The 26566-nt window shown below is 51.6% G+C and overlaps 1 protein-coding gene across 4 annotated transcripts in view; it reads left to right on the top strand.

The window, feature by feature from the left end:
* PTPRF (protein tyrosine phosphatase, receptor type F) overlaps positions 1-26566 on the top strand; it is an 82898-nt gene that overhangs the window by 8015 nt on the left and 48317 nt on the right. For all 4 annotated transcript variants that reach the window (XM_023507755.1, XM_012812335.2, XM_023507756.1 and 1 more), the window contains exons 3-5: positions 7913-8058; positions 8230-8371; positions 21933-22121. In XM_023507755.1, the coding sequence (XP_023363523.1) occupies positions 7913-8058; positions 8230-8371; positions 21933-22121 (477 nt within the window). The remainder of the gene's footprint in view (positions 1-7912; positions 8059-8229; positions 8372-21932; positions 22122-26566) is intronic.

The following is a 26566-nucleotide window of genomic DNA, read 5'->3' as shown; positions in this document are numbered from 1 at the left end:
CTTTCTAGGCAAAGGAACATCCTCCTCCTCCCTGCTTCTCAGCCCTGGAAACTAGGAAAAGATGCTTGACTAGCAGGAACCTGAGTTCCAATGCCACTGTGTGTCTGTGTATTGGAAGGGTGGTATTGTCCCTTACCCAGATCCAACTCTGAACTTTGGTCCCTTTCCTGCTGCCCTTCCCCCTCCCTGGCATTACAAGACTGGCCACAGGCCGCCCTGTCACCATGGTTACCACTGCTTGGCTACTGGTGGGAGGCGGGGCACAGGGCATATTTAGCCAATCTCCAGGCTGAGGGGGAGGGGCAAGGTCGGAGCCAAGGTCCCTAGAGGAAGGGACCATTCCCAGCCTGTCTGGAGCCCAGGAGTGGTCCAGGGCCAACCCATGGGTCAGCCTAGGGCTCAGCAGACCATAGAATCTCCCCCCTAAGTCTTTGGGCACAGATCTTCCCTTTGCCCCACCAAAGCTCTTTCTCCTAATGGCTCATTAATCATTCAGGAACCAATCCTGGAGCAGGGTTGGACTGGAGTGGCCCGCCCTTTGTCCTTGGAGGCTGGGCCCAGTGGAGCTAGCAGAGAAAGCGGAAGGAGCAGGCATTCCTAATGGGTGGGGCTGAAGGGAAATGGGAGCTTGAAGTGCCCAGGAAGGGGCTGGGTGAGCACTGGGCAGGGCAGGTGGTCCTGATAGGAAGTCAGGTAGGGAGTTGTGGGAGTTGGGGGGAGATCTCCCAAGACTGACTGGGGCTTTGGGGGGAGAACGTGAGCCAGCAGGGACAGGTGGTTGGAGTACAGTGCCTTAAGGGGAAGGCTTATCCAGGTGTGAGCAATAGCTCTTGGACATGGAAGCACTATCCTTGCTCCCCCATCCCACCCCACATAGTCTCTAGAGCAGGGGAAGGGTGGCCTAGCTGGGCTTTGAGAGACAACACATCCTGGGAGAAAAGCTGCCTTCTCTTCCTGCCTTAGCCACAACGTGTCCAAACCTATACCCCTCGCTCCAATCCCCCACAACCTGCTGTCTTTAGTATACTCTCCTCAGTGAAAGGCATTACCACCCACCTGGTCACCCAAGTCAAAAACCTGGTCCTCCTCCCTCTCTCATATCCCATATCTAATCCATCACCAGGTTCTGTTGTTTCTGCCTTCCGAATATCTTTGGAATGCATCCACTTCTCTGTGCCGCACTCATCTAATCCACCCTCAGCTCTTGTCGGTTAGGCTTTTGCATGCAGTAGCCTCCTTATGGTTTCCCTGCCTCTAGTCTTCCCTCCTTATCCATTCTTCCTAATCCATTCTCCATTCCAAAGTAAGAGTCATGTTGCAAAACAAAAATATCATGTTAGTCCTCAGTTTACAATCTCTTTCCTCTCCTCTGCTGTCTTCAGGGTCAAATCTAGGAGTCTTTCCCCTCTCCCAGGCCTTGGATTATCAAGCTTCTGATAACCTCTTCCCTCACCACATCCCCACCCCTCCGTGATGACTTCTCTCAGTTGCTTACATGCTCTATGTCCAGCCTGCTGTTCATTCTATTTCCTCTGCTTGTAACACTTCCTCATGCTCCTCACCTGACCAGCCTCTGCTCACCTGAAGCCATTACTTCCTCCAGGAGCCTAAGTCCCAAGGTTATGTTAACCTCATAGCACACCTTGGTGGCTGGCTGTTTCAGATTTGTCTGCCCCCATTAGACTGTGATTCTCAGGGGTTCAGTTTGGCGTCCAGCACAGGCCCTGGTTGAGTGAGCGAGTGAACCAGCCTGGACCCCTGAGTGGGAATTGACAGGGGCAAGGTGGGGCACTTTTAGAGCAGAGTCCAGGAACTTCCATGCTTGCTCCTTAGGGACCAGAGCCCAAAGACCAGGGTCTAGAAGGTAGGAACCAGCTGAAGCTAAAATCCTGCCATAGCCAAATAAGGGGTTCACGTGGCTTGGATAGGAGACTGAGCTGGGAATCATGGCCACCTACCACCAGGAGTCAGGTTCTATTTACACTGTACTCACTTTTTTTTTCCTTTTTTTTTGAGATAGAGTCTCACTATGTTGCCCTCAGTAGAGTGCTGTGGCGTCACTGCTCACAGCAACCTCACACTCTTGGGCCTAAGCAATTCTCTTGCCTCAGCCTCCCAAGTAGGTGGGACTACAGGCATGTGCCACACCTGGCTGTTTTTTGTTGCAGTTGTCACTGTTGTTTAGCTGGTCCGGGCCAGGCTCAAACTCACCAGCCTCAGTGCATGTGGCTGGCGCCATAACCACTATGCTGTGGGTGCCGAGCCTCACTTTTGGATCTGTATCCTGACCATGGCCAGGCTTAGGCTGAGCTGGAAGACGTAGCACAGGCAAGTGGCCGCACATAGACAGGGCTGCTTGGGAAGGTAGGGCAGATGCCTCAGAGAATTGAAGACCAGAGCAGCGAAGCACAGAGCAGACAAATGTGTTTCTATAGGCCTCTTAATGAGACGAATGAATGGGGGCCTTGGCCCCTGAGGGGAATGGAGGGAAGAGGGGTGAAGAAGCAGCTGCCAGGAGTTAACCCAGAGGCCCCAGCATCAGTGCCTAGTTGAGGAGACCTGGACACGCTCATGGGCAGAATCCTACTTGGACTAGCTCCCCCAGCCAAGGGCTTTGTGGCTTCTCAGGAGGGGAGGCTGTGGGGCCAGAGGTGTCCATAGCTGGAGCAGAGGTTTTTGCTGATCTTGTGTGTCATTGCTAGCATGGGAAGCATACATACAAGGCTGCATTTGGACAAAACTACAGTGTGGGGGCACACGCAAGCTTGTGAGCAGACAGTTAAAAGAGGTGCTGGTTTAGTGGTGATGTTGACACAGAGGCAATGACTGAAGCATCTTGGGAGCAGAGTTGGGAGGCTTTCTGGAAGAGAGGAACCCTGAAGAGTACATGGGCATTTGCCTAATGAGTGGAGATTACAAAGGAGAGGCAGGAATATGCAGAGTTTCTCCATGGTGGAGCTCATGGGAGAGAGAATGAGGACCCCCCCCCCACCCCGGCAGCATGAGACAGAACCAGGGACCCAGGACCAGGAGGGAGTGGGGCTCTGGTATGGCCCAGTTACTTGGAATCTAGGAGCCCCAGAGCAGCATGCCTGATGACTTGATGGGTGGATAGTGGATGGGAGCTGTAGATAGAGGAGGCTGGGAGGTGAGGGGGTGTCTGTGTACCATTTCTCTTCCCCTCAGAGCCTGTGGTACTGGACTATGGCAGGGTGCTTTACACAGGTTCTGCGTGCCCTCCCCCTTATTCCTATGGGTGGCCCTTCCAGACTCTGCTCCCTGTGGGACTTCCGGCAAGTTCAGGTTGCTTTTTCTCTGGGGCTCTTTCCCTATTGCACAATGAGCGTAATCAGTCCTACTTGGAAAGGTTAACTGAGGTCACATGGACAGGCACCTGAAACCTAATGTGTCTCTCCCATCTGAGGCCATGACCTGGGGCTCTCAGTGTGTCCCTGGGAACCAGAGTTGTCTCTGAGCAGGCTCCCCTCCAGGGGGGCACCAGGAGCAGTCATAGGAGATCGTAAATGAGTCCCCAGGTCATTAGGCTGTACAGGGCCTGGGAAATCTCCTCTCCAGGAACTCCCTCCCCAGTCCTTGCTGCTGTGTCTGCTCTCTGCTTCCACGTTCTCTTTGTGTACATGTGTACGTGTACTCCATAGGGAAGGCACAAAATAGCAGCCAGTCTCCCTGTGGAGGAGCCTTGGAAGTGGCCCAGTTTGACTGTCCCTGGGGCTCGACCTGGCAAACTCCCTGAGAGGTGTGTGTTCCCCTCCCCCAGCCAGTTTCACTTACTTCTTTCTTAGGCCACTTCTTACCTTGTTTGAGCTCAGCATCCTGAGACTGTCCCAGGGCTTACCATTGGGAGCTATGTAGCCATGATCACTGTGTGGTTGGGGGGTGGTATGGTGTCACGCTGGGCAGCAGTAGGTTAACTGTGACAGAAAGCTCTTTGTAGAACCCTGTTGATCCAGTCTCAGAAATTCTTTTCAGACCTTCACTGAACACCAGCTGACCCAGCTGTGGGTCAGGCACCGGGCAGTGTAGTCAAGGTAGCCTGGTTTTGCCCACTTGCCTGGAGACCAGTCACTGTGGGATGTGATCACTACTGGGATGGGAAGCCCAGGGTCTGTAGGATACACAGCAGGGACACATGAGGGGCAGGGCACGCCTAAAGACAAGAAGGTACCCATGGGCCTGGCCTGTCAGGGCAGGCCTCGGTGGTGGGTGGTAAGTCTATGAGGGTCCCAACTGTGTCCTCAGCACAGTACTGCGCCCATAATTGGTGCTCCAAAAAGTACTTGCTAAAAGAATGAAGAAAGGAGAGATTAGCAGGAACACATTTGGGGAGGGGAGTATCAGAGACACATCAGGACAATTTATGTTCCCCAAAGATCAACTAGTGCTGTGTATTCTGGGGTGTGGTTGGGGTAGATTCGGGGAAACCAAAGGTAAGGCCTGATTGAGGGGAGGGGCCCTGGGCTGCACTGGGCCAGTCCCGCTGAGTCTGGTGGGTGGGTGAGCCAGGCAGGGTGCTGGTTTCTATCTAGCCTCAAAGGGAGGGGAGTAGTTCTGCCTCAGGCTTTGGGCACAGTCCAGCCTCCACCAGCACCTAGCCTTTCCTGTCATCATGTGACATGTCCTGGCTGTCCCAGCTGTCCCAGCAGCTCCTGGCTTTGTTTGATGCTACGGCTCCGCCCTCAGGTACACTTACAGTCATTCCTGTCCAGCAGGTTCTAGCGGCAGACACGTTGTATCAAGAGCTGGAGCTGGATGGGGACTTTTTACCTAAGGTTTCTCCTCTGGTGTGTGGGGTCTCAGTCTCCTTCTCCTTGGGTGTTCCTTCCTCAGTTCAGGCCTTTCACTTCAGACCTGTGTGTGCCAGGAACTGGGTCAGACACTGGGAGAGGGCAAGAACAAGAAGACGTGCATGGCTTCTGCACTGCCAGAGTTACGTGGTAGGCAGAGAAGTGGCTACTAATCAAAGATTCACCTGAAATGTACCTCCCATGTGTACATAATAAACTGCAAGCAAAAGTTATAACCTTACACTCTTACCTAACACGTGAACTCCTCTGTCTGGGAGGTGGAGGGAATTACCAGGGACTGCTTCCCATGCCTGCTGTAGGTACTCTTAGAGCACAATTGTGGGTCCCAAGTACCCTTCTAGGGAGGCACCCTCTGGTGATCTTCGGATTTAGAAGGCTTGGTCAAGGACCAGGACGGCGGCTCATGCCTGTAATCTTAGCACTCTGGGAAGCTAAGGCAGGTGGATTGCTTGAACTCAGGAGTTCAAGACCAGCCAGAGCAAGAGTGAGACCCCATCTCTCCTAAAAATAGGAAAAAAAAATTAGCCAGGCATAGTGGCAGGTGCCCGTAGTCCCAGCTACTCAGGAGGCTGAGGCAGGAGAATCACTGAGCCCAAGAATTTGAGTTATGATGATGCCATGGCACTCTACCCAGGGCAACAGAGTGAGGCTCTTTCTCCCAAAAAAAAGAAGGCTTGGTCAAACTCTAGCTCCAGCCCATATTGCTCTGACTTGTCAGTTATCCCACTCTCTGAGCCTCCATTTCCCCGTCTCTAAAATGGAGATGATAATACTGTACCTTGTAGGATTGTTTGGAGACTGATAAGATTAATAAGCAGGATGGCTGCCCTCACGGAAAGCCTACTGCCCTATGTGGCACAGTTTATGGACATCATCACATTCTGTCTGCACAGGCCCCTATATTACTAGCATTATTTTACAGATTATATATATGTATATATATTTATATAAAACAGAGGCTTAGAGGTGGTAATTTCTTTAATAATTACACAAAATCTCTGGAGCCCACTGGGCCCTGGGCTGCTTTATACATTCCCTCCCTGCTTTCCGTACTTGGAGCTGCCACTCACCACCCCAGTCCTCTGGACTCTCTCCTTCTCAGGGACTCTGTCCCATCTGCTATCTCTTCTCTCTCCACTGGATCAGCACCCTCTCCTTGGCTGGCTCTTTCCCATCAGTATTTAAAAATTATCTTTCATTTTATCTTTAAAAAAGAAAGAAAAATTCACAAACCCTCACACCCTTCAGCTGCCATCTCTGCTTCCCAGTCACAGCCAGTCTTCCTTATGTGGTCATCTCTACTCTCCTGTCTACCACCTTGAGCCGGCCTTTTCTCCACACCACTCCACTGACCCTACTCTTGACAGTGCCTCTGACAATCCTGTGAGAACTGTTTTGCACCAGGTAGTTGGGAGTCAAACAGGCCTGAATTCAAGTCCCAGATGTATCACTTGCTCCTGTGTGACATTGGGCAAGTGACTCAACCACTCTGAGCCTTTAAACTGGGGATGATAACTATGAAGAATTAAATGATGGGCAGCGCCTGTGGCTCAGTGAGTAGGGTGCCGGCCCTATATACCAAGGATGGCAGGTTCAACCCCAGCCCCTGATGAACTGCAACAAAAAAAATAGCCGAGTGTTGTGGCAGGTGCCTGTAGTTCCAGCTACTCGGGAGACTGAGGCAAGAGAATCGCCTAAGCCCAGGAGTTGGAGGTTGCTGTGAGCTATGTGACACCATGGCACTCTACCGAGGGTGATAGAATAAGACTCTGTTTCTATCAAAAAAAAAATTAAATGAGATAAAGTACCTGGTGGAGAGTGGGTGCTTAGGAAAGGACTTATCACTATACACACATTTCTGTGCCAGGGACCAGGCAGGGCTTGGGCTCATGGGCACCTAGCAAATTGTCTAAAAGGTCATTTCTCACAGTATCAGCCCTTCCTGAAGCTGTTCATTGACTTGAGTAATAGGAAATGGATCTCCTGTCAGGATTAACAAGGTGTTGCTATGTCTTAATAAGATGGGTTTCTCTGTCTTAATAAGATGGGTTTTGTGACCCTAGTTGGTGGGATTCATAGTGATAGGTGCTGTGGGTTGGGCCTGGCGTGTGACCAACGTGACATGGCTATAGCAGTACAGTTGTCTAAGTCTAAGTGCTTTCCTTCCCCTTGACTCCCTGTGGACACTTGGGGAGACTGTCAGAGGCAATAACCAAGTCAGTGGGGGCAGGGGTGGGGAGGGCAGATTTATAGGAATGCATTCACCTGGGAAGACATCCAGAGATACTTAAGGAGCTGGAATGTCTAGGCCTTTGGGACTACTGGTATGTGGGGGCAAGAAAAAGTAAGAGTCACGGTTCCTGGCTGGAGCCTTGGGATAGGTGGAGTTGCCATCACTGGGGTGGAGAGTGGTGAGGGAGGATATCTTGGGGAGATGCTGGGGCTCTTCTGGCAGTTCCTCAGCATTCTTTCATCTCAGAGTTTGGAATTGATTAGGGGTGAGAGATAAAAGTGTAGCAGTTAAAGTCTGAACCACAGACTCAGAATACCTGGGAATGAGGAATCTCAGAATACCTCAGAATCTCAGCTCTGCCACTTAACAGTTGTAACATGTTGGACAAACCCCTTAACCTCTCTGTGCTTCTACAAAGAGATAGTAAGCTTTTTGTTGTTGTCCTTTTTTTTGGTTGAGTTCCATGGTGTCATAGCTTACAGCAACCTCAAACTCCTGGGCTCAAGTGATCTTGTCTCAGCCTCCCAAGTAGCTGGGAATACAGGTACCTGCCACAATGTCCAGCTAGTTTTTTAGAGACAAGATCTCACTCTAGCTCAGACTAGTCTCAAACTCCTGAGCTCAGGCTAGCCACCCACCTTGGCCTCCCAGAGTGTTAGAGTTACAGGTGTGAACATGTTAAGCTTTTTGAATAGTGCCTGGCACATACTAAGCACTATATAAATGTTAGATGTCATGTCATTTTTTCTGTAGGTCTTTTCTCCAATTAGATCTCCCCATGACTGCCACCTGTAGTATTAGCAGTGTCTATAGTGACCGTGCCATGATGACTTGGTATCTCCTTCTCTTCCAGGCAAACCTATCTTTATTAAGGTCCCTGAGGACCAGACTGGGTTGTCAGGAGGTGTAGCCTCCTTTGTGTGCCAAGCCACAGGGGAACCTAAGCCTCGAATCACATGGATGAAGAAGGGGAAGAAAGTCAGCTCCCAGCGCTTTGAGGTATATCCTTGGGCGATCAGGAGTAGGTGGGGCTCAGGGTCTACCTACTTTGGGGACTGGTCCTCTAGCTTCTCTTAATCTCCCTTCCTATGGGCCTTTTGGAGGACAACTCAGCCTGAGCAGGACCCCATGTTCTGAGCAGGCTGTGACCACATGTCTGTTCTCTGACAGGTAATTGAGTTTGATGACGGGGCAGGCTCAGTGCTTCGGATCCAGCCATTGCGGGTACAGCGAGATGAAGCCATCTATGAGTGTACGGCCACCAACAGTCTGGGGGAGATCAACACTAGTGCCAAGCTCTCAGTGCTTGAAGGTAAGTGCCAGGAAGACCAGTGGCACTGTGGGCTGATAGAATGAGGTTTGGAGAGAGCCAGCCAGCCAGCTTGGCCTTGCCTTGGGCCTGCGTGCATTTGGTAGAAAAGAGCTGTCTGTCTTGGGGTCAGTGAAAGCCCATGGTGGACAGACATGACATTGGATTTGGCCTGGGTTGTTTGGCTTAGGCTGAGACTAGCTGTGTGTGCATGGAGCCTTTGTATTCTCCTGCTGAACAGTGTCATTTCTCAGGTGAGGTCTGGGGTCTGACTTAAAGTAAAGAGCTACAGCTTCATATCCCATGGGTTACATGTCTGTGGCGATGGATCTGATTTTCGCATGGCTGTAGACATCAGTTATGCTGCTTGTTGCCTTTATGAGCAAGGGCCCTTGGCTGAGGGCTAGGTTTCTGTGTGTGTATTTTAGTCTCTTCTATTACTTGGTGGCATCTCTGTTCATTCGCAAACACTCCCTAGACTGCCTTGAAGTCCAGAAGATCATTTGACACTGGATATTGACCTCAAGATGCTCGTCTTCAAAAGCTTCTGTAGGGGCATCCCAGAGCACTGGGAAGCATCAAGGAGGGAAGATCTATGTGTGAGTCAGGTCTTGAGGACAAGTGGGAGTCTCTGGGGGGGAGGGGTGGGAAGCAGTTGGCAGGTAGGCATATGCCCAGGCCCAAAGGCAAGAGAGAATGGAGCTTTCAGAGAAGTCTTAAGTAATTTAGTTTGGATTTTTGGTGGGGGCAGGAGCTGGAGGGTAGATCATACTAGATCAGGCTGAGATGAGCATTTTCCTGGGGGCATAGGAAGCCACAGACAGAGTAGGGAGTGACATGATCAGACTGAGCCATTATGGAGTCATCAATCTGAAGGTGTCTGTATTTACAAAATAAAGCTTGATTATTGCTTTCTTTGTTTTAATGCAATACTAATACCTGTTACTGAAAAATTGAGAAGTATAGCACATAGGAGAAAATTAAAATGGCTCATTTTCTTACCTCTGCTATCAACATTTGGTTATTTCCTTGTGGTTTCTTTTTTTTACATGCATATGGTGTTACGTGTGTGTGTATAACAGAAATGGGATTACATACTACTCAATGATTTGTAGACTGCTTTAAAAAATATATATTGTGAATATCTTCCTTGCCATGCCATTAATATTCTTCTGTAGCATTATTCTTTGGATATGGTGGGCGTTTTTTTGTTTGTTTTTGGGACAGAGTCTCATTTTGTCACCCTTGGTCAAGTGCTGTGGCATCAGAGCTCACAGCAACCTCAAACTCTTGGGCTTTAAGGTATCTTCTTTGCTTGAGCCTCCCAAGTACCTAGGACTATAGGCACCCCCCACGACGCCTGGCTATTTTTAAAAATGGGGTCTTGCTCTTGCTCCGGCTGGTCTCAAACTCCAGGACTCAAGCAATCCACCTGCCTCGGTCTTCCAGAGTGCTAGGATTACAAGTGTGAGCCACCATGCCTGGCTGTATCATTATTCCTTTTTTTTTGAGACAGAGTCTCACTATGTCACCCTTGGTAGAGTATCATGGTATCACAGCTCACAGCAACCTTAAACTCTTGGGCTTAAACAATTCTCTTGCCTCAGCCTCCCAAGTAGCTGGGACTACAGGCACCCACCACAACATCCAGCTATTTTTTGGTTGTAGTTGTCATTGTTTGGCCTAGGCTGTATATTTGAACCCACCAGTTCTGGTGTATGTGACTGGCGCCCTTGCTGCTGAGCTATAGGCACTCTTAATGGCTATGAGTAAGCTGTCACAATGGCAGATTTACTTAGCCATTCTCTTATTATTGGACACATATGTGTTATTCCCAGTTTTTTGCTTTTACTTACAAGGTGCCATGCATATCCTTTCAGATAGATATATTCACCTAACTGATTATTTCCTTACCATTGAGATTCATGGAAGTAGAATTACCGGGTCAAAAGACACATACTTTTTTTTTTTTTTGAGACAGAGCCTCAAGCTGTCCCCCTGGGTAGAGTGCCGTGGCATTACAGCTCACAGCAACCTCCAACTCCTGGGCTCAAGCGAGTCTCCTGCCTCTGCCTCCCAAGTAGCTGGGACCACAGGCGCCTGCCACAGTGCCCGGCTATTTTTTGGTTGCAGCCGTCATTGTTGTTTGGCGGGTCCGGGCTGGGGATTCGAACCCGCCACCTTAGGTGTACGTGGCTGGCACTTTAGCCAGTTGAGCTATAGGCGCCGAGCCGACACATACATTTTTAAGCCTTTCATTGTTTCCGGAAAATTGTGTTAGTTTATACTCCTGTCAAGCAGGGAATCAGAGGGCCTCTTCTCTGCACATCTTCACCAGCAGTGGGAATTATCATTAAAAAATATCTTTGCCAAGTTAATAGGCAAAAAATGCCATCTCAATTTAATTTGCATTTCTCTGATTACAAGAACAGTTAAACATCTTTTCACATTGGCCATTTTTGTGCTGTGATTTCATTTGTTCACATATGAAGAGTTGCATATTCAGTAACTCTTTTGCATTTGTGTGTCTCATGTGAGTTTGTGGGGTCTATAAGCTTAGAGGGGCCGTGGAGGACAGTGGTTAAGAACAGGGACTCTGGACCACTCACTTACCATGTGACCTTGGCCTGGTAACTGTGCCTCTGAGCCTCATTTGCTCCATCTGTAAATAAGGATGTAATACTTACTGCCCAGGCTGGTTTGGAGGACTAAATAGAGTGTGGTTGAGCTCTTCCCAGGATTCTAGTGTGAGTGGTAGCTACACATACTGAGGCCTAGAATGGGATCTAAAGGCCCCCACCTTCCAGTCCCATGGGAGGACTTAACTATGGGATAGGAGCCCAGAGGATAGACCCTGGGCCAGAAGTCTTAAGGCTCCTCCCTGCCACTCCTGACCTCAGTTTCCCTACTTGATACCTGGGGGTAAGTATTTCACCACCACCCTCCCTCCTATTGGCATCTGCCCCAGCAGGGAACCATCTGCCCTACCCTGACATTTGGGAAGTGGCTGAAGGGCCACATGACCCAGAGGGCATCTTCTTAGGCTCTGAGATTGAGACCTTCTTGCAGTATTAGAAGAGAAGTTCAACCAAAGCCCCCAGGCCCCAGGTCCTCTGACTTGAGAGGTGTTCTGACTTTGCCGTTGTCCACATCAACTATCTTTTAAAGGACTGAGGAGGATGGAGGTAGTCTTTCAGGGGCTAGCTGAAGAGGACTCACTCAGACCTGCAGGGGCTCTCTCCATTCAGAGGGGTCTTCCTAATAAAGTTTCTGGGTCAGATCAGCAGTGTATGGTTTGCTTCTGGGGTATGGGAAGTGTCTGATGAGGCCTGGGTATGTGTGGGACTGCCCTATCTGTTCTTTGTGCTTTCTGGGAGCTGGTAGGAACTGTGGCCCCCTCCTACTCCTAACATAGCACCAGGAAGACAAAATGCTGACTTATTGGTTGGTATGATGTTTTTTTTTTTTTCCTTCTTGAGACAGAGCCTCACTTTGTTGCCCCCAGTAGAGTGCTATGGAATCATAGCTCACAGCAACCTCAAACTCCTGGGCTCAAGCGATACACTTGCCTCAGCCTCCTGAGTAGCTGGGACTACAGGTGCCTGCCACAATGCCCAAGCTAGTTTTTTAGAGACAGGATCTCTCATTCTTGCTCAGGCTGTGTTTATAGGCGTAAGCACCATGCCCAGCCTGGTTATTATAACCTTGACTAGCATTAGGCTTGACAGAAAGCAATGCTAGGGCCAGACCAGAGGGAAGCAGCCAGACAGTGACCACCCCCTTCCACCCCATCCTCCCCTCCTAGGAGTGTGTGCAGGAACTGGGTGAAAGGATGGCTTGACTGCAGCTCAGGGGTGGGACAGGCAGCAGGGAACCAGGGCCATTCTTGGGAGGCTACCACAGGATCTGTGGAGAGGTGGGAAGAGGATGAAGCTGGTTGGGGGCCAGAGAATAAAAGTTGAGCCCCTTACCCATGTCATGCTCACACACAAGTGCTTACTCCAGCTTGGGATTTTTGCAGAGAGGCAAAGGGCTGTTCGGGGTAACCTGGTTCAAGTGAGGGATCTATGCACCCCCTAAAAGGAGCCCAGGCCTGCAACTCTGTTCTGTGCCCTCTGCCCCTCCCTCATTCTACACTAAGTCGAACTTCTTTCACATGCTTTTCCTGGCTCCTGGGCATCCCCACCACAGAATCTGGGACCAGACACGTGACACTCCTACCTCATTCCCTTTGCACCCTGCTTCTGGAGCAGGACTGTCACTTCTGGTGTGGCTGAGGCCTCACTGTCCCTGCCAGGATTGGTTACTAGGTGGGGTGCCCTGCACAAGCTGGCTGGGGTGAGCCTGTCCTGGCTGTGATGAGCAGAGGCCCCACCGCTCAGCATTCCTGTCTGAGTGGTAATTGAAGCCATTAGCGCACCAGCCTCTCCCTCCCTGGGTAATGGCAGGAAAAGCTCTTCTCGCTCCACACTCTTGAGGCGGCAGCTGAATCACTCCCCCTCCAACCTGCCCGCTGCTGCCACTGAGAAAGGGAATCTGACATTTTCTCTCATGAAGGAGGGGAGCCTTCAGGGAGGGGAGGCTTGATTCTCAGCCTTTCCCTCCAGGAGGTAGGGACAGTAAGAGTTCTGGAGCTCGGGCTGGAGGGTTTGGGTTCTCCTGGGGCAGCAGGTTCCAGGAGGAGACTGGACAGCCAGAGGTGTGGGCAGGGCCCTGGTGACTTTGGGTAGGTTCTGGAAGAGAGGAGAAGGAAAGAGGCTATGGAGCAGGGATGAGCTGTTTCTTTTGTCCTGGGGGCCTGACTCCAAGGACAGGCAGCATCATTTGTCTTGTGGTCAAGGGTACAGCTGATAATGTGCACTCTGTGTGGTGTGGGTGCCTTGTGTGTCATGTGTAAGGGAGTGTGTGTGTGAAGCATGTGGTGCAGTATGTACAGCAGGGGTGCTGCCTTATAGGCTGTGTGTACAGAAGGGGCTTGCAGCAGGCAGCAGACTGTGTGTGCACATGTGAGCATCAGGCGTGGGCTATACCACAGATGGTGTGTACCTTATGAGCCATGTATGCTCTGCAAGCTGTGTGTGTGCCTGTGCACATCGGGCAGAGCGTGGGGTATACAGCAGGTGGTGTATGCATCAGGCAGTGTGTAGGTATCGTGTGTACAGCAGGTGGTGTGAACCTTATGGGCTGTGTATACAGCAAGGGGGTATGTAGTGGGCAATGTGTATGTTTTTGTGTCAGGCGGTATACGTGCGTGCATTGTGGTGCACAGCAGGCCATATGTGTGTGCAGCAGGCTGTGTGCATTTATGTATACTGGGCAGTGTAGGGATTGGGGGATATGTGGCAATGCACATGCTTGGTGACCAGCATGTGGTATGTACCTTATAGAATGAAGTTTGGGGTCAGTCTGGTGCTGGAGGGAGGACAGAGATGTATTTGTGGGCCTGTTGTCTCCAGGGCCCCGTAGGAACCCTGCTTGGAGCTGGTGGTCAGGCAGAACAGCTGGACAGAGATGACGTGGGCATATGATCTGGTGGGCTGTCCTCAGCACCTACAGTGGCACCTCAGCAGTTCCTCTGCCACTGGGCCAGGAGGGAGGGTGCACTAGGTAGGGAGCCTGCCCAGACCTGTCTTTGGAAGGTCTTAGGGCCCTTTCTTTTCCTCCCCTCCTCTCCTGCCCCCCACCAGGCCTTTTGGTGGGCTCTCTTCCAACTGTTCCCATCTAGCCTCAGTGTCTGCTGACTGGTCATGACCATACCACTCATGCTTTATAGGCCTGGGAATCCAGGTGTCTGCATAGAAGGCATGGTGTTGCCTACCTCTGGGGAGAGGCCAGCTATACAGCATCTGGAGCAGTGGCTAAGAGGGGGTTGAGTTTGTGCTATGCTGAACCTAGACCACTGGGTTCTGCACTGGTTCTGACCCTGGCTAGCTCTGGGACCTGTAGGCCGATGAAGGACCTCTTGAGACCCCCCACTCTCAACATATGCCATAGTCTCTTTGAAAGCAACACAGGGACAGAGAGTCTTTGAGCAGCAAATGACCTTGTTTCAAGGTATCCCATCCTGCACTGGACCTTTGGTAGAGCTGGTGCTCCACCCTCTCCCTGCCCCAGGCCTGTCTGTTCTCTCCACTCAAGAAGGAATGACTTGGCCCAGGCCTGACATTGATGGGTGGGGAGTTTGGGTAAAGGGCTACTGCAGGCAGGAGATGGCTTTCCAAAAGGCTTGATGTGCCTTTTTTTTTTTTTTTCTGCTGTTGCAGTTGTTGTTTAGCAGGCATGGGCCAGGCTCGAACCTGCCATCCGCACCGCAGCCACTGAGCTTGTTAGCACTGAGCCAGATATGCCCTTTTTTTAATTCCCTACATATCTATCTGCATCATAGGTTGGTTTTGCAGAAGTTGGGCCTCTCGCCTACCTGATTTGCAGCCACAGAAGACAGAAAGGGCCCCAGAACCTGGACTCAGGCTACTTTCTGCCCCTCCCACTGGCAGCTGTGACATGATTTGTTTACCTGTGGTCCAGCAGCAGTGGTCTCTGTGACCTGTCTTAACACACCCCCTGCCCCTCCATGACCATAGTACATTTAAGAAACATGCAGACATGAGGTTCCATAACCAGTTTTGGAGGTTCTGAGAAGCTCTAGGCATGGAGAGGGAGAAGTGTTAGATAGGTACTGCTAAGAGGGCCATGAAGATCAGACCTTGGATTTCTTGGTACCTGGAGTCCTCCATTTTTCCTACTTCTGTTCTGCCTCCAGGTGCCCAAGTGGATTCCTTTCTGAATAGCCCCTCCTGTGGGGTACAGTGCTGCTGTTTCTTCCATTAGCCATGGACCCTAAACACCTACCCTATGCACAGCCTGGCCTTGGCCATAGATACTTTACAATGTGTGCGTGGCCTCCTTGCTTCCTCCCCCCCTACCTCAGCCTCTTGACACAGCAGAGCCAGTGGTTCTGGGAATGGCTTGCCAAGTCAGAGGTTTTCAGGGCCTCCATGTGCACATACTCCACTGTTGGTAAGGTGCTCTCTCTCTCTGAGTTGCCAGGGGAGAGAAGATTTTAATCAGGGGAATGACATGATCACACATGAGCTTCAGATAGGTCCCTGTAGTACAGAGTAAGTAGAAAGAGACCAGTACATAAAGCCATTGAGAGATGGTTGCAGTCTAGGTGGGAGGAGGCATTAGCCCAAGCCTGGATAGGTAGGGAAAGAAGAGGCAGCAGACTATGGAAAAGTTAGACTAGGGGACTGACTTATGGGGTCAGGGAGGGGAGAGGTTCTAGGTTTCTGATTTTGGAGCTGGGTAGATGGTGGTGCCATTTCTTTTCTTAATTTCTTTCTTTTTTTTTTTTTTTGGAGACAGAATCTAACTCTGATGCCCTGGGTAGAGTGCCATGGTGTCACAGCTCACAGCAGCCTGAAACTTGGGCTCAAGCTATCTTCTTGCCTCAGCCATCTGAGTAGCTGGGACTAAGGCATTTGCCACAGTGCTCAGCTAGTTTTTCTATTTTTAGAAGAGATGAGATCTCACTCTTGCTCAGGCTGGTCTCCAATTCCTGAGCTCAAGCAGTCCACCCACCTCAGCCTCCCAGAGTACTAGGATTACAGGTGTGAGCCACCACACCCTGCTGTGTGGTACCATTTCTTAAGATTCAGATACTGGAAGAGGACCAGGTTTGAGGAGGCGAGTTGAAGAGTCCAGTTATAAATCTGTTGAGTCAACTGTGTGCAGGCATTTGGGGGAGGTGTTTAGGAGGCCTTGTACAGATTTGCCTAGCCCTCTAGAGTAGTGGTTCTCAACCTTCCTAATGCTGCAGTGTATTTTCATTGTTAAAAAGGGGTTGCAACCCACAGGTTGAGAACTGTTGCTCTAGAGATGGGGTTGTGAAGGCCAAGAAATGGCAAATCTCTGGGAGCCAGAGGGAAAATATGAGAAGCCCCAGGAATTAAGTCTTCATTTGGGAGGAAGTTGCTGAGAGCTGGGAGGGAAACCAGGAGCATATGTGAAGCCATGGAGATCCAGAGAAGAATCAGAAAACAGGAGTGGTCAGCAGGGTGGGGTGCTGCTGGGAGGTCCAACAAGTATGTTTTGGACTTAGCTCCATGGAGTCACCATCAGGTGTGAGTGCATTGAGCAGCAATCGGGTGGCAGTGGAGCTACAGTGGCTGAGAAGAGTGAGTGTCAATGGTCTCAAGTCACTGGAAGCAGGGCCTGAACCCCCAGGGTAAGTTCAGAAAGAACATCCCTGGAGTAAGACTGAAGTGGGGGATCTCAGAAGGGGGAGTCCAGTGTGGACCAAAGTTCAGAGCTGGAGTGTGGGTTGGGTGTATGCCCAACACATGGCCCCCAGATTCACTCAGATGTGTGGCAGGAAGACTTCACTAACCAGGTTGAGTAGGGCAATGGGGGGTGCCAGGGAAACTCAAGGGAGGGGGAGATTACTGGTAAGGGGAGGCTGTGGCTGCCAACAGGCCCCAAACAGCTCAGATTCAAAAACAAAACAAGCTTTTAAGATGCCAAATTTGATGAAATCTGAGTGCTTGGAAGAGGTGGGAGTTTGCTCTTAGAAAAACAGCTGAAAATCGAGACTGAAAGCTGCGAAGGGAGATGGGCCCAAGGCTCCCCGGGCCCCCCTACTAGAAAGCTTGGGGTGGGGGCTGGGCTCTCTGGGAGCTGGCAGGTCTTGGGAGGTTTTCTGAGGTTTTCTGACTCTCAGCCCTGACTCTGCTTAGGATGGAGCTGTGAAGGGTGGCGCCTGTGGCTCAGTGAGTAGGGTGCGGGCCCCATATACTAAGCGTGGCGGGTTCAAACCCTGCCCCAGCCAAACTGCAACAAAAAAATAGCCAGGCATTGTGGTGGACGCCTGTAGTCCCAGCTACTCGGGAGGCTGAGGCAAGAGAATCGCCTAAACCCAAGAGCTGGAGGTTACTGTGAGCTATGTAACACCACGGCACTCTCCCAAGAGCGATAAAGTGAGACTCTGTCTCTTAAAAAAAAAAGGTAAGAGTTCAAAGGATGGAGCTGTGGGAGGTGGCCTTGGCTTCCCTGGCATGACTGAAGGTCAGGGGAGCCAGCAGCTTTGCCACTCACAAGGTGTCTCTGTTCCTGTGTGTGCCTTCAGGTGCACATGTCTCAGCATGTGTGTGTCTCTGACTCTGCTTGTCTCTACATGTGTGTTTCTGTGTCACTGCATGCACCACCTCTGAATTTGCTTACATCAGTCTTTCCACAGGTGCTTGTCACTGCAGGTGCCTCTGCACATGTACATGGAGGTTTCTATTTTTGCAGCTGTCTCTTTCTCCATGTATATCTTGATGGGTCCCTAGCTGTGCATGGTTCTAAGGGGTGTGTGTGTGTGTGTGTGTGTGTGTGTGTGTGTTCAGAGACAGGGTGAGGCCAGGCCCAAAACTAATGCTTAGGGGAGGTGATCGGGCTCACAGACAGTGCCACACCAGGGAGCCTTTGTGTGCCTGCATGTACGTTGAGGTAAGCATGGGTGAGAAGGTCATGTTGACAGATGGTGCTGCTTGCCCCAGGACCCTACAAGGCCTCTCCATCTGTCAGCTTCCCTGGTGTAGTCGCCTCCCTCTGGCCCAGACTCCGCCTCAGGCATCCCAGGCTGAGTTGCACAAAGAAACCTGTGTGTGCTTTGATGGGTCCCTCAGCAGCCTCCACCCCCACCCAGGCCTCATCTATGAGGACCCCAGCACCTGCCTGAGCTCCCACCAGATTCACCTTGTCCCTCTAGCCTCTGCACAGCCTTTACTCAGGCACTTTCCTTTTCCACTCCCCTCCCCCAAAGCTTTTGGTCTCCCATACCCAAGTGTTTCTTATTCTTGAATCCCCCTCTTCTAGGAAGCCATCAGGATAGCAGTTGAGCAATGTGGTGTTAACACTGATCAGCACCACCACTACTGTAGGACTTAAGCCAAGCTCTTCTCCCCCCAGCCCCCGCCAGAGGCCTGTATTCCCCCAGGTTCATCATCTTCCACTGCCAGTGAGGCAGTGGAATTTCTCCATGGAAGGGGCCGGCAGGGCAGCCCCTGGGAACTTGTGTGTGCATGTGCTACCTATATGTGCAGGCAGAATCTGCGGACGGGTGAGGAGACCTGGGTGGGCTCTAAGGGACCTCTAAAGTCCCTCAAGCCCCCCCCCCCACGTTTGGCTTCCCTTTCTATCCAGGGGACCCTCTTTTATCAGAGGAGGAAAGTCCAGTCCCAGAGATTCTGCAGACACCGGCGCTCAGGCTGGGGAGGCAGATGTGGGCTCTTCTCGCACTGTACTGGGTACCTGGTGGGGAGCGAGGCAATGATGGGGAGAGTTCCTTGGAATTGGGGAGCCAGGTCCTGGGAGGGGGCGTAGTCATTCCACTCAGGCAGGGGTTGTGGGAAGGGCGGCGCCAGTTTGGACCAAAAATGTGATGCGCGCTCCTGCACCGACACGACAGGGGCGCGCTCAACCCTTCCGCAGCGGCGCCTGCCTCTCCACAGTCGCCATGGTTACTGGGCGGCCTGGAGGTGGGAGGGGTTCTTCTTCCCTTTATTTGTCTACAGCCTCTTCGCTGGCAAAGCATGTTTCGAGGGGACTCTTCCAGTGCATCCCAGTGTTGGGGTGTGAGTACCTGCCCTTAGGTGTCCATCTGTAGGGGACACTGGAGTTCACTTTGTGGTATTGTGGTAGATGGAAAACACCACAGCGTGTATGCAAAGGGTCTGCAGTAGAGCTGGCAAAGCTCCCAACTGAAGGCGTGGTTTGGGGGGAGGGGTGGTTCCTCAGAGATGCACCTCACCTCCCTCCGAGGCTGGGCTGCCCTGCTGCTCTGCTGCCACTGTGGGGGTTTCCTACTGGTCCAGAGTGCTGGGGCTGGGATCCTGCCTCTGATTTAGCAGTGTGACCTTGGACAGGTTTCTGGATCTCTCTAAGCCCCTGTTTGTTCCTATGCCTCCTAGGGGTTTGGTTAAGATTGTCATTTTGTAAAGCATTTTAATGCAGTACCTAGAATATGCTTCATAAATAAAACTTGGCCTCAGTTTTCCCAGTTGTTGGGTTTGGAGTGATCACCTGACCTCAGCCTAAGGAATTTCCCTGGTCCTTAGCCTGAGCCATTCTGGCTACAGCAGACCCCATGCCTGTGGGTTCCTGGGGGTGAGCTGGTAAATGTGACAGTCTGGTGCACCCCCAGTGCTTAGCCAGGTTGGATTCAGCAAGCATCAGGAGAGAACTGTTGTGCTTGGCTGTGTTGAATGTGCTGGAGGCTCCCAGGTGGGAGAGAAGGAAGAAGTAGCAGTGGCTCACTCCTGAGAGGCTGGAGTCCTCCTGTGAGACCTGCTTCCCCTGGTGGGGGTGGCAGAATCGCAGCCTTCTAAGTGCTGCCTAGAAGCCTAGTTGGCACAGGGGACTGACTTTTGGGTCCCTCTATTTTATGGACAGCTCTTAACACTTAGCTGGGTTTAGGTTCTGGTGTTGGTGCCTGGGGGATGATCTGAGCCAAGGACAGAGCCATTGAGGATGTGATAATTGAGGAAGGAAAATTAATTGTCCTTAATTTGGCATAAATCCCAAAGACCTCCCCCATGTAGGGAATTCAGTAAATTCTAGGACACAGGCTGCATATGCTGTGCTTCCTCCCTTCTGAATCAGTACCTTGCAGGTGGAAGTAGAGGCTGTTTGACTCCTGGGCTGTGACTCTTGGAGGTCCTGGTCACCTCCCCTTGGAAGTGAGCTGCTAGGAGTGAGACCTGGGAAGAACTAGACTGGTGCCCTGGTGGATTGGATGGCTCGAGGATCCCCGAGTGTACCCCAGTGGCTGGTCTTGCTTGGGCTTTCCTATGAGAGCATGTGGCATTAGGGCCAGAGGAAACCTTGTCCTTTGCATGGTGCTTCCCAAGTCATCTTCATTTCCATAGTCCTTCCCTTTTCTTGCCACTGTTTAAATTTTCTTTCTAAAAATCAAAGCTGAAAGGTCACTGTGGGATCATATTTACAGCCAAGGAGACACTGGGCTTTCATCTGGAATTTATAAGGCTGCAGGTGGGGAGGCAAGGCCAGACAGCCCTGGTGCCCCTAGCCACATGTTTCTGATAGGCCATAGTCCCTTGGGAATATCCCTGGTAGGTGAAACCTTGTGGGGTAACCCCTGGGGACTGATAGCAGGTTGAAGGTCTCTTGACTGACCTTTTGGGGCTCCTCCAGCTTCCTCTCCTACCCACCCCCCTTGTTACTCCCCAAGGTCTCTGAGATCCTCCAGAGAAGATCAGCTTTATTAATCTTCCTCTGAGGGTGCCACATCCCTATTCCCTGTCACAGGAGCCTGACCTCAGCACATGTTCCCACAGGCCCATCTCCTACTAGGCCTTCTGGTCTCCCGTACCACAGAACCCAGCTTCCCTGCCAGGAGATGGACAGAGGATAACCATTCCCCTTGCCCTGTTGGATGTGCCTGACACCCACACTCCAAGGGCCAACTTACCAACTCAGTGTGGGAAAAAGAGCCCAGACCTTAGTCTCAGTACCTGTCTGAATAGTGGCTCAACCCTTAGGAGTTTTAACTTCTGTGTGTTAGTTGTGTATGGAGTCTGTGTTAAGTGCACCCCAACATCTTGTGTGAGTTATCAGACATGGTTCTCGGTGTTTACAAGGTGGGCCCTTGAACCCCATGTACAGGTAAAAGCAGAGACACAGAGAGAATGAGTAATGAATTAGGCCCTAGGGCTGGTTCGTGGTACAGATGTGAGTTCCTCGTGGTCTACTCTAGTCCCAAGCTTGTTCTCTAGGCTCCTCCTGATTCCACGGGATGGGAGGTGGACTGCTTTGCCCCCAGCCCCTCCGCGGTGATGCAGGAGTCCAAGTGCGGTGGGGGTGGTTTGTGCTGCATCGTCTGTTCCCCTGCTCTATAGAAGTGACTCCTGGGAGCCACCAACCCCTGGAAAGCTAGAGAAGACAGCCAAGGAGAAGTTTTGCCTCCCTGTACCAACTTCTGTCTTCAGAAATTTTTCACATCCTTAGCCTCTGCATGGAAATGGTCCCCAGGCCTGCCTGTGACTCCAGGGTCAGACCTAAGTGAGGCAGAATGCTCAGGTCAAGGATACAGGAGAATAGGGTAGGGTCACGACCAAATTAGAAGGGCACAGGTGCTCAGGGTCAGGACTAGAAGCTAGGCTATGACCTGGGACTCTGCTGTCTCGCACAGCTGAAGGCTGACACCCCTTGCTCTTTTTCCCTGAAGCCCAGTCTCCTTGCAGCACTTTCTGCTGTGGCCAGCAGAGCATCAATCCTCCTCCATCTTGGAGCCCAGAGAGAAAAATGCTGATGCCTTCAGTCTCAAGCACTGCTTCTCAGGCCTGGAAACCCCCTGACAGGGCTGGGGTGGACCCCACTGCAGCTCTTGACCCTGCCAAAGGGACTTAGACCCTGGTTCTTTATGTGCTTAGGAGTCAGGGATGGAGGAGGGAAGAGTATTGAAGGTCTCAACCAACCTGGGAGTCAAGGGCAGTTACCCACAAAGGATTCCTAGTGGACAGGCAGGGCCAGTTCTAACTCCACATCTGCTCTTTGCCTGCAGAGGAACAGCTGCCTCCCGGCTTCCCTTCTATCGACATGGGGCCTCAGCTGAAGGTGGTAGAGAAGGCACGCACAGCCACCATGCTGTGTGCTGCAGGCGGAAATCCAGATCCTGAGATTTCTTGGTTCAAGGACTTCCTCCCCGTGGACCCTGCCACAAGCAATGGCCGCATCAAGCAGCTGCGTTCAGGTGAGCAAAGAATAGGGGTTAAGGGGCTAAGCAGACATCAGAAAGGTATCTTGCCAGATCCCAGTACAACCTGCCCTCTTGGGTGGAGTACCTGGGGCTAACTCTCTGGGGCTAAGCAGAGGGCCTGAAGAGGAGTGAATTGGATCTTACTACAGGCCTGCCTGGCTCAGGGAAGAGAGTGTGGCAACAACAGCTTGTAAGCTGTTAATTTAACTTCCTAGGATTGTCACACTCCAGACTTGGGCCAGTCCTACTCCTTGAAGCACATGACATACCCAACATGGCAGGCTTTATGAAGGTGCTCTGTGGATGTTCATCCTCTCCCTTCCCTGTAAAATGGCCTGAAACAGGGAATGGATGATGTTTCTCTTTCCTTCTTTAGATGGCAGGGTTTAGCTGAGAAAAGAGGCCAAAGATGCCGGATTCATCAGGCTTCAAAAGGCTGGACCTCAGGGCCTGGAGCCAGGGAAACTTGCTGCTGTCCCTCAGCCACCTGTCTCCTCTAGATGTATCAATTGAGCGAGCTGGGAGCCCTGGGCACAAGGATGCTATCATGACCCTGTGGGAGATATCATCCTGTTGATCAATCTGCCTATGAGACTCTGCCAGGATAATTGATTCAATTTTTGTGGGAACAGAGCAGGTGGGAAAGAAGTCTCAGAATCAGCTTAGCTGCATCCTGCATCTGCTGCCAGCACAGCCTAGACCAACAGACCTTGCTCCAGAAACCTTTCATCTAGCCATGGGATGGTGGGCCCTGGGCAAGATGGCCAGCACTGTCTGAGATCTCTGCTGCTTGACTACTGTGATGGCAAACTGAAAGGGAGGACAGGACTTTTACCCCTTTCTGGAATCTGATGGTTCAGAGGTGCCCTGCCTCTCCCTGAGGTTTTAACCCTTCTACACCAACTCCTGCCCAGTACATACCCTCTCCATGCCTAGGGTGAGAAGGAAGAGATGAGCCACCCTGCAGGGCAGGACTCTGGCCCCAACTGTTGCCGCCTGAGACAGCCCACGAAGTGTTAGCTCATTTAATTTAATTAAAACTCAACAAGATGGAGGCAGCTGTAGCACAGTTAATTAAAACAGCCATAATCAAGGCAGGAAATAGTCCGAGAATGTTAGTGGCCACTGCACAGTGCTGCACAGTCAGCTCTTCTGCATTTCGTCACATTTCCTCCAGGCAGGCTCCCCAAGCGGCCAGACGGGGCTCCCCGCAGGCTGGATGCCTTCCTGGCACAACATGGACTATCTGGCAGCAGTTCTGAGAAACCTTCTGCTTGCATTTGCTCATCTAGTATTTACATAGCACTTGCTGTGTGCCCGGCTCTGTGCCACCCTTTGCCTGCCCATCACTCCACTGGATGCTACTCAGGCATTATCCCCCTTGTCCCCTCAGTGGCTAACATCCCTCTTTCCTTCTCAGCCTTTCCTTCCATTTCCTCCTGGCCTTCCAGGGCTCTGCCTCTTCCAACTTCCCTCTTACTTCTCTGGGAGCCCTGCTGTTGCCCCACAGGCACAGCTGCCCCGCGAGAGCTCACCCTCTTCTAGAACCCTTGCTGCCATCTCCTTACCTGCAGCTCCTCCTTCAGTCTCTGTAGCCCAAACATCTTGCCTGAGCACTGGACCCAGAAATCAATCTGCTTTCTGGCTGTCACCTTGACCAGGATGAATGATGACCTTCTTCCTAGGTAGTCATGCTCTTCTCTGGCTGACCCTCTCTCCTTGAGTGTGGGTCTCCAACCTGAATCGTAGGAGATACCCCAATTCCTACTCCAATAAGGAACCAAGTCCTCTTGGTTTGTCACCCATGTGGTTCTTTTATTGGTCCCTTTCTCTCCTTCCGCTGCCTTGGTCCTATCCTTGACACCAGACACTATTGTCCTGGTCTCTGGGGTCTTCCCAGGAATCTGCCGCCCAGCAGCTATTATTTTCTTCTGTGTCCCTTCCATACTTTGGCCAGCTCAGTGGCGTCTCCTTGCCTGCCTAATCAAGTGCTTGCTCCTAAACAAGGCATGTGGAGCCCTTCTTGATCTTCCCCTGCCCAAGTCCCCATCGTTTTCTCTTCAGATCTCAGCTTACCACTTGCTCTCTGGCCTCAGTTATGTAACTTCTTTGAGTGTCACTTTCCTCATCTTTGAAAAGGAGTTACAGGAAAGAGCAAGACAACACAGTTGGAGCTTGAGTTTGCTCCTGGCCTATGGTAAGGGCTCCATGGATAGAGCTTTTCCTATTTCCTGCCACTCCCCTACTTACACTGAACCTTGCCCATTTCCTTGCCTCCACTTGCCTCTGGCTCCTCCCCTTGAAAGCTTCACTCTTCTCAGCCTCTGGCTACTTCTTTGGCACTATCCTGCTCTATGCTGTCACCATATGCCTCTAGGTCTGCTTTCCTGGGCTCATATTCCTTGCAGGGAGCCCAGCTATAGGACGTATCTCACTGAGCTCTTGGTGAATTGAATGATTTCATGAACTCTTCCTTTGGAATTTATCCCTGCAGATCATGTCTGTAATAATGTCCATTCCTCCTGCTTTCCAGGTCAAGGAAGACCTCTCTGACCTTTCCTGCCACCTGGAAGTCCCCACCCCCTGCAGTAACAACAGAACCTTCTCCCCCATCCCTCCCTGACCTGGCCTATGACCCTGGGCCCCAGTAGCTACCCTACCTATTACCATTTAGAAGAGTTCTGAGGCTATTCCATGCACATTTACAGGGACAGCCATTCATGGAGTGGACTCAGGCCCTCAAGTACTTGGCTGTGTACAGGGACCATCACAGTTCATGCATCACCGACAGTTTACAAAATGCTTTCCTGCCTTTTGTTGCAGCTGATTCTCCTGCATCCCTGTGAAGTAGGACAGGCTGTGATTACCGTGCCTGAGTTAAGGGAGTCACTTGGGGTCACACATGGAGACTCTGGGCCTGGGAGCTCCCCTTTGAGGTCACCTTAGGCCTTTCTAATATCACATATACCAAACCTGGGGCCCTGAGGAGCAGCTGGATCCCACTAGGGGTTCATAGATGATGCACAGGGCCAGCCTCTCCAGACACCAGAACCCAGAACTCCTGGCATCTGTGACTGAGCCACAGAATGTCTAGGGTGTGGCCCCTAGAGCAGGAGCTAGACAAGAGGCAGCTGGCAGCATGCCCTGCCCAGTTGTAGGCTATGCCTGTCAGGCCCTTTTCTCACTGTCATGATACGCCATGCTACCATAACTGCCTCCTGGAGAATCCAAACTTGAGACCAGAGTAGCCCCAAGAAGAGCAGAAATAAGCTTGAGTAATAGAAATGGGGCTGTGGGCTCGGCGCCTATAGCTCAACCGGCTAAGGCGCCAGCCACGTACACCTAAGGTGGCGGGTTCGAGTCCCCAGCCTGGACCCGCCAAACAACAATGACGGCTGCAACCAAAAAATAGCCGGGCGTTGTGGTGGGCGCCTGTGGTCCCAGCTACTTGGGAGGCGGAGGCAGGAGACTTGCTTGAGCCCAGGAGTTGGAGGTTGCTGTGAGCTGTAATGCCACGGCACTCTACCCAGGGGGACAGCTTGAGGCTCTGTCTCAAAAAAAAAAAAAAAAAAAAAGAAATGGGGCTGTGAGCAGGCAGGTGGCATCCCACAGCCAGCAGGGACTGACCAGCTCAAGTGGGACTCAGAGCTGTTGCTGGGTCCAAAGAGGAGCTGTGTGGTTTATAAGCTCTGGCAAGCCTGCACCCCCTGAGAAGGCTTCCTGTGCTCCCACTATGGCCTGAGTACCAGCCATCCCTGGTACCATAGAGGATAGCCTGACTCAGTGCATCTACAGGCTTGTCTGGGGGTAGTCTTTTCTGTCCCTTAACAAGTCTGAGCCAATGGGCGGCGCCTGTGGCTCAGTGAGTAGGGCGCCGGCCCCATATACCGAGGGTGGCAGGTTCAAACCTGACCCCAGCCAAACTGCAACAAAAAAAAATAGCTGGGCATTGTGGTGGGCGCCTGTGGTCCTAGCTACTCGGGAGGCTGAGGCAAGAGAATCTTCTAAGCCCAAGAGCTGGAGGTTGCTGTGAGCTGTGATGCCACAGCACTCTACTGATGGTAACAAAGTGAGACTCTGTCTCAAAAAAAACCCAAAAAAAACAAATAAGTCTGAGTCGAGACTCAAGGGTCTCAAGAAGAGATGGCAGCATGTGGTTTTGGGAAGAGGCGGTGAATTGAAGGTGGGATGCACAGGCTCGGCAGCCCCCTACTTACCTGGCTGTCCCATCTCTGGGAGAACTGACCTACTCTAGGCTGTTATTCCGTCAGCTGCGTCTGCAGGACAACCTGTCACCAGTGCAGGGTCACAGTCTCCCTTTGCCTTGAGCTTATTGGCACCTCTCAGGCCCAGGCACACCCCAGGGGATGTTGATGCTTAGGTCCCCTCAGTCCCTCACACCCATCTTGTAAAATGAGAAAGGGCTTGGTGCCGGTGGC

This window comes from Otolemur garnettii, unplaced genomic scaffold, assembly GCF_000181295.1.
Source record: "Otolemur garnettii isolate 467f Iridium unplaced genomic scaffold, OtoGar3 scaffold00202, whole genome shotgun sequence".
Classification (NCBI taxonomy): Eukaryota; Metazoa; Chordata; class Mammalia; order Primates; family Galagidae; genus Otolemur; species Otolemur garnettii.
Note: the sequence above shows the minus strand (reverse complement) of the source record. Positions and strands in the feature narration are given on the sequence as shown.